The 18,619-nt window shown below is 38.0% G+C and overlaps 1 protein-coding gene and 1 long non-coding RNA gene across 2 annotated transcripts in view; one reads left to right on the top strand and one right to left on the bottom strand.

The window, feature by feature from the left end:
* man1a2 (mannosidase, alpha, class 1A, member 2) overlaps nt 1–13,576 on the top strand; it is a 96,993-nt gene extending 83,417 nt beyond the window's left edge. Inside the window, exons 10-14 of the mRNA XM_051907024.1 lie at nt 3,617–3,732; nt 3,813–4,032; nt 4,305–4,477; nt 10,847–10,962; nt 11,324–13,576. Coding sequence (XP_051762984.1) covers nt 3,617–3,732; nt 3,813–4,032; nt 4,305–4,477; nt 10,847–10,962; nt 11,324–11,456 — 758 coding nt within the window. The 3' untranslated portion in view covers nt 11,457–13,576. The remainder of the gene's footprint in view (nt 1–3,616; nt 3,733–3,812; nt 4,033–4,304; nt 4,478–10,846; nt 10,963–11,323) is intronic.
* Nucleotides 12,922–18,386, bottom strand: LOC127519382 (uncharacterized). Its single transcript, XR_007931805.1, has 2 exons — nt 16,724–18,386; nt 12,922–16,610 (listed from the first exon to the last, which is right to left on the bottom strand). It is a non-coding gene; the product is annotated as an uncharacterized LOC127519382 (long non-coding RNA).
* Nucleotides 18,387–18,619: the final 233 nt, after the last annotated feature.

Genomic DNA, 18,619 nt, shown 5'->3' on the forward strand with positions numbered 1-18,619 from the left:
TGGATAATAGATAAGATGGATGGATAAGATAGATAACAGATGGATGCATGATAGATAATGGATGGACAGATAGATAACATGGATGGATAAGATGGATAGATAGGATGGATAAGATAGATAACATGGGTGGATGGATAACATGGATGGATAGATAGATAACGTGGATGGATGGATGGATGGATGGATGGATAAGATAGTTTGGATAGATGGATAAGATGGATAACATGGATGGATGGATGGATGGATAAGATAGATAACGAATGGATGGATAAGATAGATAGGATAGATGGATAAGATAGATAGGATAGATAAGATAAGATAAGGTGGATGGATGATAGATAACATGGTTGGATGGATGGATAACATGGATGGATGGATGGAGATGGATGGATGGATGGATGGATGGATAAGATAGATAGGAGAGATGGATAAGATAAGGTGGATGGATGATAGATAACATGGTTGGTTGGATGGATGGATTAGATAGATAACATGGTTGGTTGGTTGGATGGATGGATAAGATAGATAACATGGATGGATGGAGATGGATGGATGGATGGATGGATGGATGGATAAGATAGATAGGATAGATGTATAGGATAAGATAAGGTGGATGGATGGATAGATAACATGGTTGGGTTGGATTGATAGATAAGATGGATGGATGGATGGATATATGAACAGGTAGACAGGTAGACAGATATAGACTGATAGACAAGTACTGTATTAGACAGAGACAGACAGACTGACTCGATCTATGTTTAACATCATGAGCACCCTTGTTCAATATCAGAATTAATAACCTAGTGCCTATTTTTGAATATTGTTTTTGTCCGTGTCTTCAATATATCTGTCTTAATTTCAACAGCTCCCTCTGACAAGTCAACACAGATTGTTTACATGTTCTGTTGTAGGTGCCCATTACGAGCCATTACCAGCACAAATGACTCCCAGCCTGTCAAACACACACTCACTCTGCAGTCATTAGCTGTGTCAAAGTGGAACACACACTCAGTGGCTGTGTTTATAAGTGATTAGGTGTGTGCTGGTGTGTGTCCATGCTGAATAAACGCCAGCGAAAACATGCTCACTTCAGCGCATTTTTATTGTAATGAGGGTCCGTGTCAAGCCTGAATACACTTTTATAGCAGCATTCAGGTACATTAAAAGACTGAGCTTTGAACAGAGAGTAACTAAAACTGAGCAAGTAGAATAACCATACGAATCATAATTGGCTTTTCTTTACTCCAGCTTAATGCATTTTCACAAAATTAAGAGTTTAGAAGTATCTAATTAGGCTTGTTTTGTCATTTTGAAGGATTTATTAGACTCCCTTTACTCTTAAGCTTAACTAGCATTGATAGAGTTCAATAAAAGTATGTTTCAAGTACTTTTAAGCAATCTCTTAAAAAAAAAAAATGTCATTACCATTAGCAACTAGCAACAAACTACAGGACTTTGTCATCTTATTTTTTCCACCTCATTTCTTTTTAATTTAGCCTAAAATGTCAAAACTGTGCTTTGCAGGTATTTGGGGGAGGAGCGTTCTTATTCTAGAGAGCATTTATATTGTACAGAAATCTATAGTGCAGGATGAGGCATCAGTATTGTTGTGTTGTTGTTTTTTTTTTTTTTTTTTTTTTTTTAAATCTGTAAAACACATATACATACTTTCAAAAGTTTGGGGTTGGTAAAGTTTTTTTTTTTTTTTTTTTGTCTTATTCTCAACTGGGCATGTGACGGCATCAAATTTTCATGTTGTGATAATTGCTGAAGCTTTTATCACAGTATACAGTATTATCACGATTTTGAAATAAGTTGCAAAAAAAGTGTTGTTATAGTATAACAGGTTTAAGAACTCTTTCTTATAACAAAAAGAACTCTGAACATTTAAATAGAATAACACGATACACAAAAAAAATCTAAAGTAAAATGTTTCAAACAGATTAATGTGCAAAAGAACTATAAAGAACAACAGCTAACACTTTACAATAAGGTCTCATTATTTAACATTAGTTAATGCATTAACTAAGATTAAGAATGAGCAATAGCTACATTTGTTACAGAAGGTATTATTTTTGTTAATATTAGTTAAAAAATACAACTGATCGTTGTTAGTTTTAGCTCAGGTCCATTAAATAATAGTAACTTTTGATTTTAGTAATGTTATTTAACTAAGAAATTAGCATTAATAATTGCTTTATAAGTATTTTTCATTCAGTTTGGTAATAATGAATTAACATGTTAACTAATGGAGCCTTATGTCACTTAGTGTTACTGAACAATAACAAATAATCAGAACGTTTTCAAAATAGGGCATGTTGTAGTCCAGATTAAAATATAAAAATGTTTAAGTTTGAAAGTAAATAGCCTATTAAGTCTTTAAGTATTAAGTATTTGGTGCTGTGATGAACAACATTGCGAATACAAAAAACTAAATGGCTGTTTGAAGCATTTTAATTACTGTTCAGTCAAAGCCCCTGGAAGGCAAGCCTGCAACCTTTAGCAAAAAAAACATAATGGCTAATGCTAACGCTCCGGCTGTGGCGGTACGCGGGAAAGGAGACCAGAGGCCATTACACGATAGGCTGAGAGGTGCCGCACGTGATTAAGTTAGCCGTTACGCTTTCTCCAATGGTAAGAGATACAGACCCTCTTATCTCGCTATAATATACAATCTCTGGTTCAGTAGAGCAGCTGATTTGTTTATGGCGTTTCCGGGGTAACCGCTGCATTTCTGCTGTTCCATCAGCGCCCTCTGCTGTCAGAGAGTGAACGTGCACTTTCATTCAGCGCGTCTCCTTCACTAGTTCCGCCATGTGCATCTCATGCACGTCGGACTTGTTTACATCTGAGTGCGCGTGTTCTTTTGACGCAGCATACAGTGGTGTTTTATACGGTTGATGGGTAAAGTATTCTTAAAATGTATTATAAAAATGTTAATAATTCATAATAATAATTGAAGCACGGTATTTTGAAGTTCCCACGATAACAATATCATGCATATCCATTATCGTGATATATCGTATTACCGAATATCAAAGCAGCATTTATTTCATCAATAATGCAGTAAAAACTATAATATTGTGAAATATTATTACAATTTAAAGCAACTGTTTTCTATATATTATAAAATAAATACATTTTTTTAAATGTAATGTATTCCTGTGACAGAAAATCTGAATTTTTAGCATCATTACTCCAGACTTCAGTGTCACATGATCCTTCAGAAATCATTCTAATATGCTGATTCGGTGCTAAAGAAACAATTATTATTATTATTATTATTATTATTATTATAATTATTATTATTATCATTATTGTTGAACAGTTGTGCTGCTTAATATTTTTGTGGAAACTGTGATGTTTTTTTTTCAGCATTCTTTGACTAGAAATTTCAAAAGAAAAGCATTTATTTGAAATGATAATGGTTTTTACATTATTAGTGCGAGATATTTCTGTCACTTTTAATCAGTTTAATGTGTCCTTGCTGAATAAAATTAATTTCTTACTAAAAACCTCAAACTTTTGAACAGTCTGGTAAAAGTAAATCTTGTGAAAAGCTGAAGTCTCACCTCTCCTCGGTTTATCCTCCTTTCTCTCTCTTGCTCTGCAGATCACACATCTGTAGGTGGATTGGGTGATAGTTTCTATGAATACCTATTGAAGGCCTGGCTAATGTCAGACAAAACCGACACAGAGGCACGCAAGACCTACGACGATGCCATCGAGGTGAGGGCTGCTGGTTGCCATGACAACTTGTTTCGTGCTGCACCGGTGTCTTAATTCTCTCTTTCTCTCTCTTTCTGCAGGCTATCGAGCGCCACCTTATTCGTAAGTCCAACGGCGGTCTTACTTTTATTGGGGAGTGGAAAAATGGCCACTTGGAGCGTAAGATGGGTCATCTGACTTGCTTTGCTGGGGGCATGTTTGCCCTGGGGGCTGATGGGTCGCCAGATGATAAAGCTGGACACTATCTGCAGCTCGGAGCAGAGATTGCTCACACCTGCCACGAAAGCTACGATCGCACTGGTTAGTGAATAAGAGGGGGTAGTAAGAAGAATATAAAAAAACGCATTAGATCTTTGGACTTCAAATATAATTTGTAGCATGGTGTGTTGCCATGGTAACACTACAGGTTATTTTGAGAGTGTGTTGTTCCTATTTCACACAACTTGACTGAGAGACTTTGATGGATTGCAGCTCAGCCACAAGCTCTGACAGATAGTTTTCACATTTATAGCGCAATGAGGGCAGAAGGTTCAACTAATAGTGCTGAATACATAACCTGTTATTTTTTGCAGTACTGAAGCTCGGTCCAGAGGCCTTTAAGTTCGACAGTGGGCTGGAGGCCGTGGCTGTGAGACAGAACGAGAAGTACTACATCCTGAGGCCTGAGGTCATCGAGACATACTGGTACATGTGGAGATTTACCCACGACCCCAAATACAGGCAGTGGGGCTGGGAAGCAGCGCAGGTCAGCTCCTCCCTCTACCTTTCCTGATGCATTCATCTATATGACAGTAACACTCATGACAGTAACAAACACTACTGATGCACAATACATCAGGACTGTATTGGTAATTGACCGATACTAGTTATTCGTTTTTAAATGTATTGCTATCAGGACTAATTGTGCTGTGTATTGATACAGATTTCCTAATTCATATGCTGTACGCACATATATGTGACCCGTTCTGGCAAAATGAGTCAGAATGCGCACAGGCTAATTTCGAGCTACAGGCAAAACAAGTGAAAAATATCAATTTTGGTGGTTTAGATCAATTGAGGTTTTCACAAAAATGAGTTCATTAAGCCCTCGTCTAGCGATCCCAATGCTCCAAATAGTAATTAAACATCTAAAAGTATCTTTATTTGTACATTTTCTGAAAGGAGTATCTTTCCATGAAAAATGCCATTTTTCTCTGCTCGCTTCTGGAAGACTGGCGCTTTCCTAGCACAAGTTTGGTATCGTTGTAAAGTGCAGCACTCCAAGTTTGTTAGTATTTATAGCGAATACTTGATGGCATGAGTCTGAATCAATGAAATGTGATTTTCAAACTCATGCTGATGTAAACAAAACTCTAAAAAACTCAAAAGTCTTACTCAGGCTGACTGACAGATCTGAAGCGTGTGCACAAAGATGCCTCAGACAGCGCGCAATCCCAATATACACACATACACAGAATCACAGTGTTTAAAAAAATCTGTCTTGGCGAGTATTCACGCAAACATTATCTGTTATGTCTTAAGTGAACATTTGGTTAACTGTTGGGGAAAAACATCTGATGTGCAACATTATATTAGATCCGTGTGATACAGTAGGTCTTAATATACCTATAGGCTGTCTTTTTCATTAATCTTAATTAAACAATTGTGGAATTATGAATGTTGAATATGTATATACTTTTACTATACAACCCGAATTCCGGAAATGTTGGGACGTTTTTTAAATTTGTATAAAATGAAAACTAAAAGACTTTCAAATCACTTGAGCCAATATTTTATTCACAATAGAACATAGATAACATAACAAATGTTTAAACTGAGAAATTTTATACTTTTATCCACTAAATGAGCTCATTTCAAATTTGATGCCTGCTACAGGTCTCAAAAAAGTTGGCACGGGGGCAACAAATGGCTGAAAAAGCAAGACATTTTGAAAAAATTCAGCTGAGAGAACATCTAGCAACTAATTTAGTTAATTGATATCAGGTATGTAACATGATTAGCTATAAAAGGGATGTCTTAGAGAGGCAGAGGCTCTCAGAAGTAAAGATGGGCAGAAGCTCTCCAATCTGCGAAAGAGTGCGTAAGAAGATTGTGGAGTACTTTAAAAACAATGTTCCTCAACGTCAAATTGCAAAGGCCTTGCAAATCTCATCATCTACAGTGCATAACATCACCAAAAGATTCAGAGAAACTGGAGAAATCTCTGTGCGTAAGGGACAAGGCCGAAGACCTTTATTGGATGCCCGTGGTCTTTGGGCCCTCAGACGACACTGCATCACTCATCAGCATGATTGTGTCAATGACATTACTAAATGGGCCCAGGAATACTTCCAGAAACCACTGTCGGTAAACACAATCCGCCGTGCCATCTGCAGATGCCAACTAAAGCTCTATCATGCAAAAAGGAAGCCATATGTAAACATGGTCTAGAAGCACCATCGTGTCCTGTGGGCTAAGGCTCATTGAAAATGGACTGTTTCAAAGTGGAAAAGTCCAAATTTGACATTCTTGTTGGAAATCACGGACGTCGTGCCCTCTGGGCTGAAGGGGAGGGAGAACTTCCAGCGTGTTATCAGCGTTCAGTTCAAAAGCCAGCATCTCTGATGGTATGGGGGTGCATAAGTGCATACGGTATGGGCAGCTTGCATGTTTTGGAAGGCACTATGAATGCTGAAAGGTATATAAAGGTTTTAGAGCAACATACGCTCCCCTCCAGACGACGTCTATTTCAGGGAAGGCCTTGTGTATTTCAGCAGGACAATGCAAAACCACATACTGCAGCTATTACAACAGCAAGCCTTCGTTGTAGAAGAGTCCAGGTGCTGAATTGGCCTGCCTGCAGTCCAGATCTTTTATCTATAGAGAACATTTGGCACATCATTAAAGGAAAGACATCCACAAACTCTTCAAGCAGCTGGAAACCTATATCAGGCAAGAATGGGACCAAATTCCAACACCAAAACTCCAGAAACTTATAACCTTGATGCCCAGACGTCTGCAAACTGTTTTGAAAAGAAGAGGAGATGTTACACCATGGTAAACATGCCCCCATCCCAACTATTTTGAGACCTGTAGCAGGCATCAAATTTGAAATGAGCTCATTTAGTGGATAAAAGTGTAAAATTTCTCCGTTTAAACATTTATGTTATCTATGTTCTATTGTGAATAAAATATTGGCTCATGTGATTTGAAAGTCTTTGTTTTCATTTTATTCAAATTTAAAAAAACGTCCCAACAGCTTTTTAGCATATTCCGCATTGGTTATCATCTAAAACATGACAATAATTATCAACTTATTGTGTCAGTTAGAATTTTAAAATCAGTGTATCCCAGTAAGAGAGCAAAACTTTTTTAATAATGCCTGTGCAGATTTCACCAGCACAAACTAAAGCTCAACTCGCTTCTCATCGGGCTGGTATCTCCAGCCATCAGAGTTCAGCCAGATATCAGAGACAGAATAAGGTCAGACTGTGTGTCTGGCACAGGATGTTCTTCAGTATCTAAACCCATATCTCATCGCTTTGATATCCATCTGTGGTCCCAGTCGCTCTATCTGTGGCATCTTTTTCCTGCTTGTATTAGTCCTGTACCTCTCCATCAGTATTTTTTAGATTTATGCCTCCCTTTCTTTTGATGTCATTATAATTCCGGCAAGACCTGGGCTGTGTTTTTTGGGGAGTGTGTTTGTGTTTTTAGAACGGTTTCAAAGTGCTCTTGAGAATGGAGCGTCATTGTTTTCTCTCTGATTGGGTGTCATTGTTCTGCCGTTACAGTACTGTTTCTCTGTATTTGGGCTTCTTTTGATGAGCCACTGGGTGCCTGGGCTCTTTCTCTCCTTCTCTCCCTCATTTTCACTATCCTCATTTCTGTCAATGGAAAAAGAGAGCAGAATAAAGCTCACTTGTTCCCTGTCACCATAGTTCCTTCGTTGCTGTTGGCTCTTTTTCTCTTCTAATTTTATCATTTTCTGTCTCCAGCTCTTTCTGTGCACCTCTTTCTTTCCAGGGTCTCGCCATCTCTTCTCCTTGTGTTCCTGGCACTGTTCTTTGTATAGATAAATGGTGTTGTGTTGATCTATTTGGCATCAACTCTCATCTCCACGATCGGTTAGAATTTTTCCCAGTTCTCACCATATCTCAGTTAGAAGTTAAACAAATGGCTTCGGTTTTATTTTGTTGGCTTGATGACAGTTTGGTTATTTGAACTGCTGTAGTGTTTGCAGAGATGTTGTTTTATGGGGGAAATGATGTAATTCTGTCTAGGAATGATATTTAAATTTAGGCAGAATTAGCTGACAGTTGTTTTCCTTTTATGGCCAATAACTGATATTTATTAATATTTATTATTTAATTACTGATATTAAAGTTCTGTACTATTTTCTATAAATAAATAAAAATATGACCCTGCAACTTCAGTTGTTTTAAATGCTACAGTTTAAATTAAGCATCACAGCATTGCAAGGTTTGCTAATGATTATATTTAAAACTATTATTGAATTAATGTTTTCGAAGTTGTTATATGATGCAAAGGTAATCTAAAGGGAAAATAGAGGAAATGGAGCTGAGCTAGAAGTCTTGAGTTAATCTCTGTTGAATGGGTTAAAGGGTTAGTTCACCCAAAAATGAAATTTCTGTCATTAATTACTCACCCTCATGTCGTTCCACACCCGTAAGACCTTCGTTCATCTTTGAAACACAAATTAAGATATTTTGAAGCAACAAAATTACCACATTCAAGGTCCAGAAAAGTAGTAAGAACATCGCATTTTTGCGCACATTTCATTCATAACACCTTAATGTTATGAAGCAACGAGAATACTTTTTGTGTGCAAAAACAAAACAAAAATAACGACTTTATTCAACAAATTCATCAGTATTCGCTCAGTATTGGCTGACGCTGTTCACTTGAGCACCACGACGTATGTGTGTGATGCTGACACAGGAGTCGGCCAATAATGAGCCGGCGTTCTGATTTAGAACACGGAAGCGCTGCGGTATAAACAGCGTGGGTATGACATTTGTTAAATTAAGTCATTATTTTTGTTTTGTTTTTGCGCACAAAAAGTATTCTTATCGCTTCATAACATTAAGGTTGAACCACTGTAGTCACATGGTCTATTTTAACGATGTCTTTACTACCTTTCTGGGCCTTGAAAGTGGTTATTAAATTGCTGTCTGAGGAGGAGTCGGATACCTCTCAGATTTCATCAAAAATGTCTTAATTTGTGTTCCGAAGATGAACAAAGGTCTTGCGGGTTTGGAACAACATGAGGGTGAGTAATTAATGACAGAAATTTCATTTTTGGGTGAACAAACCCTTTAATGTGAGGCTGGATCAGGCCAGCTGCTGTTGCGTTTTAACAGTGTGAGGTGAGTCCTCAGTGTAGCAGCTGTTTCAGGCAGATCTGCTCCAGGTAGGTGAGCTCATCATGCCATGTTTTCCTGGCACAGATGGCTTGCATCACTCCTGCCTGGAGAGGCTTGGAGCAGCGCTAATGGAGCATTATTGGTTCTTGGAGAAAAAGAGAGGCTTCTTATATGTTCTATTTCTGGCTTGTCATTACTGCGAGTACACAGTCATGCATTGATTTGATTTGCAGTCATAAAGTGGTGATTAGGACAAGGTTTCACTTGATATTGCACATACTGTTTAGACAGTCTTTCTGAGCTAATGCACAGGAAAAAGTACATCTGGAATTGGCCTAGCCTGAGTTACTCACCAATTGCCTGGTAACTTTATTAGGAACGGCAAGATATCACATAGTTTAATCGAATTTGGGAACAGTAGTCTGACACTCAAAGAAAATGTAAGAAATGTGCACGATTCAAATCAAAGACATACAGTCATGACTCGAGCGTCTTTTAACAACCTTTACCATGAAATGTTCATCTAAGAGGCCTACATTTCCTTGTTTTCTCCAGAACGTCACATACTGTATGTGAAAATATTTCTCACGTTAAGCCACCAAAATGAATATATTAAGAACAAAAACATGTTTCATCAAATAGACCTTCACTATTTTTCACAAATATGCAAGAAAAAAATAGGAAACAATTAAATTGTCATGGGGTTGAATATAAAAATTATATATACAATACTGTTCAAAAGTTTGGGGTTGGTTAGGGTTTTTTTCTTTTTTCAAAGTCTTTTTTGGCTGCATTTATTTGATCAAAAAGACAGTAAAAACTGTAATATTGGAACTGTTTTCTTTTTTAATATTTCTTAAAATGTAATTTATTCTTGAGATGGCAAAGCTGAAATTTCAGCATCATTATGATCCTTCAGAAATAAATCATTCTAATATGCTTGTCTGGTGCTCGTAAAACATTTCCCATTATTATCAATGTTATTTGATGTTAATATTTTTATGGAAACTTTGATACATTTTTAATAGATGAATGATGAATAGAAAGTTCATTATTCAAAATTATTCGTTCTTTTGGACAGTAGTGTATAAGTGTGTGTGTGTGTGTGTGTGTGTGTGTGTGTGTGTGTGTGTGTGTGTGTGTGTGTGTGTGTGTGTTTGTGACATCAGGACATGGGTATGACATAGGTATTACAAGGAGAGGGTGACTTATGAGGACATTACCCCATGTCCCCATTTTTCAAAAGGCTTATAAATCATACAGAAAGAGTTTTTTTGAGAAAGTAAAAATGTGCAGTTTCCTGTGATGGGTAGGTTTAGGGGTAGGGTTAGTGTAGGGGGATAGAAAATACGGTTTGTACAGTATAAAAACCATTACGCCTATGGAATGTCCCCACAATTCACAAAAACAAACGTGTGTGTGTGTGTGCGTTTTTGTGATTTTATGAGGACACAAATTTGTATAATGACATGGGTATTACACTGGTATTACGACGTAAACATGAAATATGAGGACTTTTCATGAGTCCTCATATTTAAAATAGCTTTAAAAACATACTAAACAATCTTTTATTAAAAATGTAAAAATGAAGACAGCTTTCTGTGATGGGTAGTGTAGAGGGATAGAATGTACAGTTTGTACAGTATAAAAACCATAACACCTATGGAATGTCCTCACTTTGATAGCAAAACAAACCTGCATGTGTGTTTATTTTTTTCTGAATACAACTTTCCCCATCTTTTCTGCAGGCTATAGATAAATACTGTCGAGTAAGCGGAGGTTTCTCTGGTGTTAAAGACGTCTACTCCTCTAACCCCACTTATGATGACGTCCAGCAAAGCTTCTTCCTGGCTGAAACACTCAAGTAAAAGTCATTTCAATTACCTGAAGCTGAATGCATGAATAGTAACATGAATTGTTTCAGTTCATTATGCGAGTACACACATTATTTTTGTACGTTAAACAATGTAATAATGGTCAGTTACTACTATAATGGTCAACATAAAAATGCAATATATGGATAGCACTGTGACTATCAGCTAAAAGTGGGATTTGCAGAGTAAACTGGAGTTTAAAGACAGCCAGTCATTACTGCAGCCTGCTGGTGCCAGTGAGACACTGCAGTTTCTCACAAATGTGTTTTGAATGGGATACATCAGATCTTTGACCTAGTTTGGAACCAGTATTAGGTTAATTTTATGATCATTGCGTGTGTGTTTTTGTAGGTATCTATATCTGCTTTTCTCCAGCGATGAGCTGCTGCCTCTTGAGAACTGGGTGTTCAACACGGAGGCCCACCCTCTGCCCGTCCTGCACCTGGGCAACATCACCCTGCCTGGCAGCGAGACCCAGCGGTAGAGTGGACTCACCGGGGGGGCGCTCTCCCCCTCGCTCGCCCCTTTTCTATACACCTCCCTCCTTGTGAAAGACAGCAGCTGCTAGTGCAAAGGAGAGGAGAGAACTGTACCCACCAACCAGTGTCTCCTCCTGGACTGTGAATCATGGGACTTCAGTGAACGGAGGGGACCGGAACAGACCGAACTCTCTTTATCTATGTCTCTCTCATATATTCTCTGAAGGACAGACTGCCGGATTGATCATGTGCGTCTCTCTTGTGGCCGCTGGTCTGACACGTCCATACACATGCATTTGCGGACAAAAACACCTCCTGAAATGGATGTGCATTTCTCACCAGGGAAGGATTTTAACAAGTTCATTCTTTCTTTCTTTCTTTCTTTTTTTTCCAATTTGGCGGCGTTTCGTGTCTTCAGCTCAGTACTAAATCACATCAAAATGGTGGATAAATGGTTCCCGGACCAGACCGCCTTCAGAGCCTTTCGCTTTCTGAGCTGGGCTCCTGGAGACAGCAGATGTTGGATTTGACCTCCTGTGAAATCTTTCTCCAGCTGAGGCTGAATTTAGGCCACAGGCACCCAGGGATGTTCTTTTCTCCAGGATTTCTCTTCAAACTGTCTCTCCGATGTCTCTGTTAAGGTTAGCGGGTAAAAACAGACACGTGCTGCTATCGAACAGCTGCTGCCTGTGAAAGTCACCACTGTCATTCCAGAAACCTGCGCTTTTCCGTGTCTCTCCATTCCTATGTTTCTTTTCATCCTTTCTGAATGCTCAATGTCATTCATTCTGCTTTCGTAAACATGGATGGGCTGGTGTTTGGTTTTGCCATACATTGAATCAGTAACACTTGAAGCAGCAGTAGCTGTGGCTTGTGGAGAGAAGTTAGATGTTAAATGCTCATGGCCATTACCATTTGTTTTCATTTGTCGATGGTGCTACTCTGTTAGACCAGACCAGATTTTTTTCAACAGCCGAGTTTTACCACTAATTGTAGCCAATGAGATCAAGATTTATATATATATATATATATATATATATATATATATGGGGTTTAGAGTTCAGAAAATACACTGTGTGTGCCCTGTACAAGAAACCCAGAGTAAATAAAACACAAAAACCAGTGCAAAGATTTTGAATAGTTGCATAACAACAAAGCCCATGATGTAGGATGGTTTAGACTTGGGAATACTCCTAAACTGAGGTCAAAGACTTATTTTTTCTTGTCATTCCAGTTTCTGGATGTGTTTTCTTTAAGTCAAATGCATATCTCTGAATATTTCATGCGAGTTTTAACATGACTTATTCCCTGAATGTTTCGGTCCTGGGCTGTAAACACTCTGGACGTCCCTGGACATATTTTCTGAGATCCGGTGGTGGCAGACAGAAACAGATTCCTGATATCAGATGATTCACTTGAGTTTGATCAAACATGACCTGCAGCCAATTGTATTGAAGTTTTTTTTATTTATTTAATTTTTTTTTTGTTTGTTTTATTTGACCTTTAATGAATATTAATTCAGTCTGTTTGGAAGACGTGCTCAGCCTTATGCTCTCTGACTCATGTTTGGTTGTTTGTTTGTATGTTGTAATCTTCTATTGTGTAAAATGGCACATCCACAGAATATTTCATGTAGTTGATCGGAGAAGGGGAAGTTAATTATTTTCCCATCTTAGGTCATGAAGAATCTGTTTGGGAATCAGTTTTTCAAAAAGACTTGAGCACCATTAATAGGATGCTGGGGGTCATCGACAGGCCCCACTGAAGGGTCTTTCTCTTTGTATCCTGTCATTTCAGTTCTTCAGTTTCTAAACCACTCATCCCAGCCTGAAGGAGACGCGTCCTCTCCTCCCCTCTAGATGGCAGCAGTGGTGTCTTGCTACTCCTGTATGTGTCATTTTCTTTTCTCCCAGTGACATGACTTTGACTAATGGTGAGTGAAGCCCAGGCCAGCACTCTTCCCTGGTGTTGCTGGGTGGGTTTTGAAAATGCTGTGTTCTGTATTTGTATTTTTACTGAAGAAAAAAAACAAAACAATAATTGTAAATATGTTTAAAATACCACACAAATTCAATAAAGATGTTACAAAAAGTGAACTGAATAAAACAAAAGCTTTTATTGTCAAGTCTTTTCTTACTGACTCATATAAAAGGCTTTCAACACTTACAGTGGAGGTCATAGTTCAGGTGGATCAGACGTCTTCATTTGAATGTAGGTTTCCCACAGTCATAGAAGATCTGGATATGTCAGCGAATTTCAATATCAAAATTTCCAGACCTAAAAATCACTAAACTTCTTTAATGACAGAGAAAAGCCATGGATGTTTCTGTAGTAAATATAATTTTCATATTTATGCTCACATAGGACTGAAAGCTGAATCCTCCATTGAGCCACATTCAAACCGTAGGATGAATTTTGTCCAAGCTGAGACATTTGTACATTAAAATATAAACACTGTCGATCAAAAGTTTGGGGTCAGTCTTTTTTTTTTTTTTTTTTTTTTCTTTTTTTTTTTTTTTTTAAAGAAATGAATTCTTTTATTCGGCGAGGATGCATTAAATTGATCAGAAGTGACATTTATGTTACAGAAGATTTCTATTTCAAATGAATGCTTTTTTGAGCGTTCTATTCATAAGAAATCTGACAAAAATGCATCAGTTAACAAAACATTAAGCAGCGCAACTGTTTTTAACATTGCTAATAATAATTTTTTCTTGAGCAGCAAATCAGCATATTAGAATGATTTCTGAAGGATCATGTGACACAGAAGACTGGAGTAATGATGCTAAAAATTCAGCTTTGACATCACTTTGATAAGCAGAAGAGACTTCTTTCAAAAACATTAAAAAAAAAATAAAAAAAAATCTTATTGACCCCAAACATTTGAACAGTAATGTAAGTGTTTGAATGGTAACACTACGGTTTCTATGTGATATTAGTTGTTGCATTAGGTACCATGAACTAACAATAGATTTTTTTTACATTTAATAATGTAAATGTACTTGTTAACAGCTTGTTTTATTAATTATATATTATATATACTGAAATATATATGTGCTTTATACATGGGGAATCTGCTCCTGTGATCCAAAATATTTTTTTTAAATATTAATCATGAATTACTAGAAACATCATTCAGTGATCTAAAGCTGTGGGAACTTTATGGATTTGTAAATACGGTAAATTGCCTTTGTTCTTATATTCTACTAACACATTCTATATATAGATCGAAAGTAGATACAGTATGTACACTTCCATTATTTCAGTAATTATTGATAAAGGCACTGTCTATTTGTTTTAAGGCCTTCATGCTCCTTTGCTCTTGGCAGCACACATTGATATTATAGGTCGTGGTGAACTGGTCCTGGCACATTACCCCTGCTCTCAGTATACACGTCATCCCCATTGCAAACGGTATTTCACACATGAGGTGGATGTTGTTGTTGCTCTCTCTGTTTAGCAGAAGCAGCAGATTTGAGGGCAAAAATTTATTTTCTTTTTTTTTCAGCTGTCCTCTGTCATTGAGCTGTCTGGTCTGACCGCAGCGTGACAGGACAGGATGGATGGGTGGCAAAAGCAGGAGGCAGAGGTCATGAGCTGGGTGTCATTTGCCCTCTTTCAACAATCTTAGTGACACCATGTGACCCCTCGGTATCATCTGCTGAACAGATGCTGAACGATGACTGATTTCCACACATACAGTGGGGTCCAAAACTCTAAGACCACTGGTGAAAATGCTTGTTTTTTTACTTTTTTCTAATTAAATTTAAAATTTTGAGTTTGTATGAATGGGGCATCTTGTGATTCAGCCGAAGCAAAAACAAATGCTGAATTTTATGTACAGAGTGGTCTTTACCATCCAAAAAAACTTACATTGTAAAAAAAATAATTTTTCAAAGTCGTAAATAAAGATTATTGGAGTAAGTGCCGTTTCTTTGTAATTATTTGTGAAATTTACTAACAATTTCTTAGTGAATATTGTTTCAAAGTAAATCAGTGTAATTTAGGGTCATCTTAAAGGCCACAGAGTGCTGCTCTGTGGTAAACAGTGAGTGATAAGCTGGAGAAAGTGGCATGTTGCAAAAAAAGCACCAAGGTCACTGTGAACCAGGTAGGTCAGTTGGCAACTTCTATTAATGATAGCAAACTGATTACACACAGAGAGGGTGTGCTGAGAGCTACAGTACCACTGGAGCAATTTGAGATCTGACTTTCAGAAGAGCATGTGGACCACCAGTAATTTAATATGCAGTACTATTAAAGGGATAAAAAAAATGAAAATTCTGTCATCATTTACTCCCCCCTCAAGTTGTTCCAAACCTGTATACATTTTTTTGTTCTGCTGAACACAAAGGAAGATATTTGGAAGAATGTTTGTAATCAAGCAGATCTCGTCCCCTTTGATTACCATAGTATTATACTTTCCTACTTCCTACAAAAATTCTTCCAAATATCTTCCTTTGTGTAAAGCAGAATTTATACAGGTTTGGAACAACTTGAGGGGGAATAAATGATGACACAATTTGCATTTTTGGGTGAACTATCCATTTAAGTTTAAATTCCCCTTGCTGAAAAAGCATAGTTATCCTTTTTAAGGGAAATAGTATAACAGAGATCATTAAAATTGCATTTTATTTACAGTACATCATCAGAAGTGATCAGAAGTGTACATACGCTTGTTTCTCCCTGCTTGAGTGACTTGCTTTCAATGCTTTCTTGTAATCAATGTGTTGGATGCAAAAGAAATGGGCAGGAATAAAGATCTGAGTGACTTTGACAAGTTCCAAATTGTTATAGCAAGACTTGTGGGTTGCTTCCGGTCAGCAGTGGTGAGAATTTACCAACAGGACAAACCACAAACTGGCAACAGGATGTTGGGCGCCCAAAGCACGAAAGCAATGAAGGCTATCTGGTAAAATTTTAATGATGGTTATGGAAAGAATGTGTCACAACACTCTGCTGCATAGCCGCAGACCAATCAGAGCCTATGATGACCCCTGTCCACCCTCGAAAGTGCCTTTAATGGCCACACAAGTGTCTGAACTGGACCTTGGAGCAGTGGAAGAAGGTTGCCTGGTCTGATGAGTCACGATGACATCACGTGGATGGCTGTGTACGTGTGCGCTGTTTACCCGAGGAAGTGATGGCACCAGGATGCACTGTGGGATGAGGACAAGCTGGTGGAGGGAGTGTGATGCTCTGAGCATGGCTCTGCTGGGAAACCCCAGGTCCGGCCATTCAGGTGGATGTAAATTTGACACGTGCCACCTACCTAAACATTGTTGCAGACCAGGTCCATCCCTTCATGACAATGCTGTTCGTTCGTGGAAGTGGCCTCTTTCAGCAGGATAATGCACACATTGTTCAGGGATGGTTTGAGGAACATGATGAAGAAATTAAGGTGTTGCCCTGGCCTCCAAATTCCACATACCTCAATCCATTTGAGCATCTGTGGGATGTGCTGGACCAACAAGTTCGATCCACAGTGGCTCCACCTCGCAACCTACAGGACTTGAAAGATCTGCTGCTATTGTTGCCAGATACCACGGGACACCTTCAGGGGTCTTGTAGAGTCCATGCTTGTAGAGTTATTTTTTTCTCCCTAAGAAATAATGATAAAGATTCTGCCACTACTTAACTTAACAAGAGTTTCTTTTACAAGAAATTCATATTTCTTATCATTTATGAATTGCATTTTGAATAAATTAATACTGAGTGCCATGTCATTGACCCATCTGCTTGATTTAAAGGTCCCCCAAAAAATGCTTATTCTGTCATCATTTTGTCACCCTCATGTTGCTCCAAACCTGCACTTCCTTTCTTCTGGGGAAAACAAAAAAACATATTTTGAGAAATATTACTGAGATAGTCATCAAAAATGTTCGGTTAACACCGTTCTTCGAGATATCTTCTCTCATGTTCCACAGAAGAATGTCACCAAGGGTGAGTACATGATGACAGAATTTTCAAATTTTCCCTGTAACTAGCTTCTACCAGCTGACAGACGAATTTGTCCAGCAGTTGAGAACCAGTGCTCCAGTCCCTCCATTATTAACCCCTCTCCTGAGGACACATGAGACCCTCTGCATTGTGTTTTTGTATTTCAGGAGCTCTGATTTTTAATCAATAGATCCCAGAGGGTTGCTGATGTCACGGGAAGGAGAGGATTATGAATGTCACTATGAGTCACTGGGCTGATGATAGAAAGAGGAAAAAAACAATTGCGTGGACGTCCGCATACGTAGTGGAGTGTTTAATGTGTTAATGGCCTGTATGTGCGTGTGCCGGCCTCCTTCAGTGTGTTTAATGTGTTAATGGCCGCCGGTTAACCATCCGTAGCGTGGACAGTGAGTCATTTCCACTTGGCGCTGGGCCCAGATGCAGCAGGTGGCATTGCCCCTCCTCACAAACTAAATGGCATTCACCTTTGAACAAAACACTGCTTAATTTCTACTCGATTCAGCGCTCTCTGTGAAGTTTATTTATTCTATAAATCCATCTGGGAAGGAAAATGCTCGCTTAGCCTCATAAGACCCCACGTATTGTTAAATGTTTCTCAAAGGTTTTAACTGTGACATTTGGTGCCATTTGTTTGATGATGCTGAAATAAATATTGGTTTGATGGTTGTGTATGTGTTCTCGTACTTCAGCAAATCCAAAAAGGAATGACAGATCATGTTCAGATCTCAGATTGATTTAATGCATTAAACTTTTTATTAGTTTTAGGAGTTACAGTCATTGTTTATTTCTGAGCTCCATGTGTGAGTGCAGTGACAAACTTTTGTGATGGAGCTTCCTGTGATCTAAGTCATCTAGAATCTCTCTCTATCTTGTGGTTATGACTCATGTCCTTTTTTTCAGTTGTCAAAAAGTTGTTAAAAATAATCAAACTAAGAAAAGGTTCACTAACCAGTTTGGGCAGTAATAACCCAGATGCTTTGACATAGTTTAGTTCTCTTACGTAGCACATTGTTCATGCTTCATTTTAATTCAAATGCATCAACCTTTTCAGAAGCATAATTGTTGATTTGAACACCCTTCATACACTCTTAAAAATAATGGTTTCAAAAGGGTTTTTTTTACAGCAATACCGTAGAAGAAACCCAAAGAACAGTTCTTAGAAGAACCATTGAATTTTTTCCTCAGTGTGAAGACCATCTAAAACATC

The sequence above is a fragment of the Ctenopharyngodon idella genome, chromosome 9 (genome assembly GCF_019924925.1).
Source record: "Ctenopharyngodon idella isolate HZGC_01 chromosome 9, HZGC01, whole genome shotgun sequence".
Taxonomy (NCBI): Eukaryota; Metazoa; Chordata; class Actinopteri; order Cypriniformes; family Xenocyprididae; genus Ctenopharyngodon; species Ctenopharyngodon idella.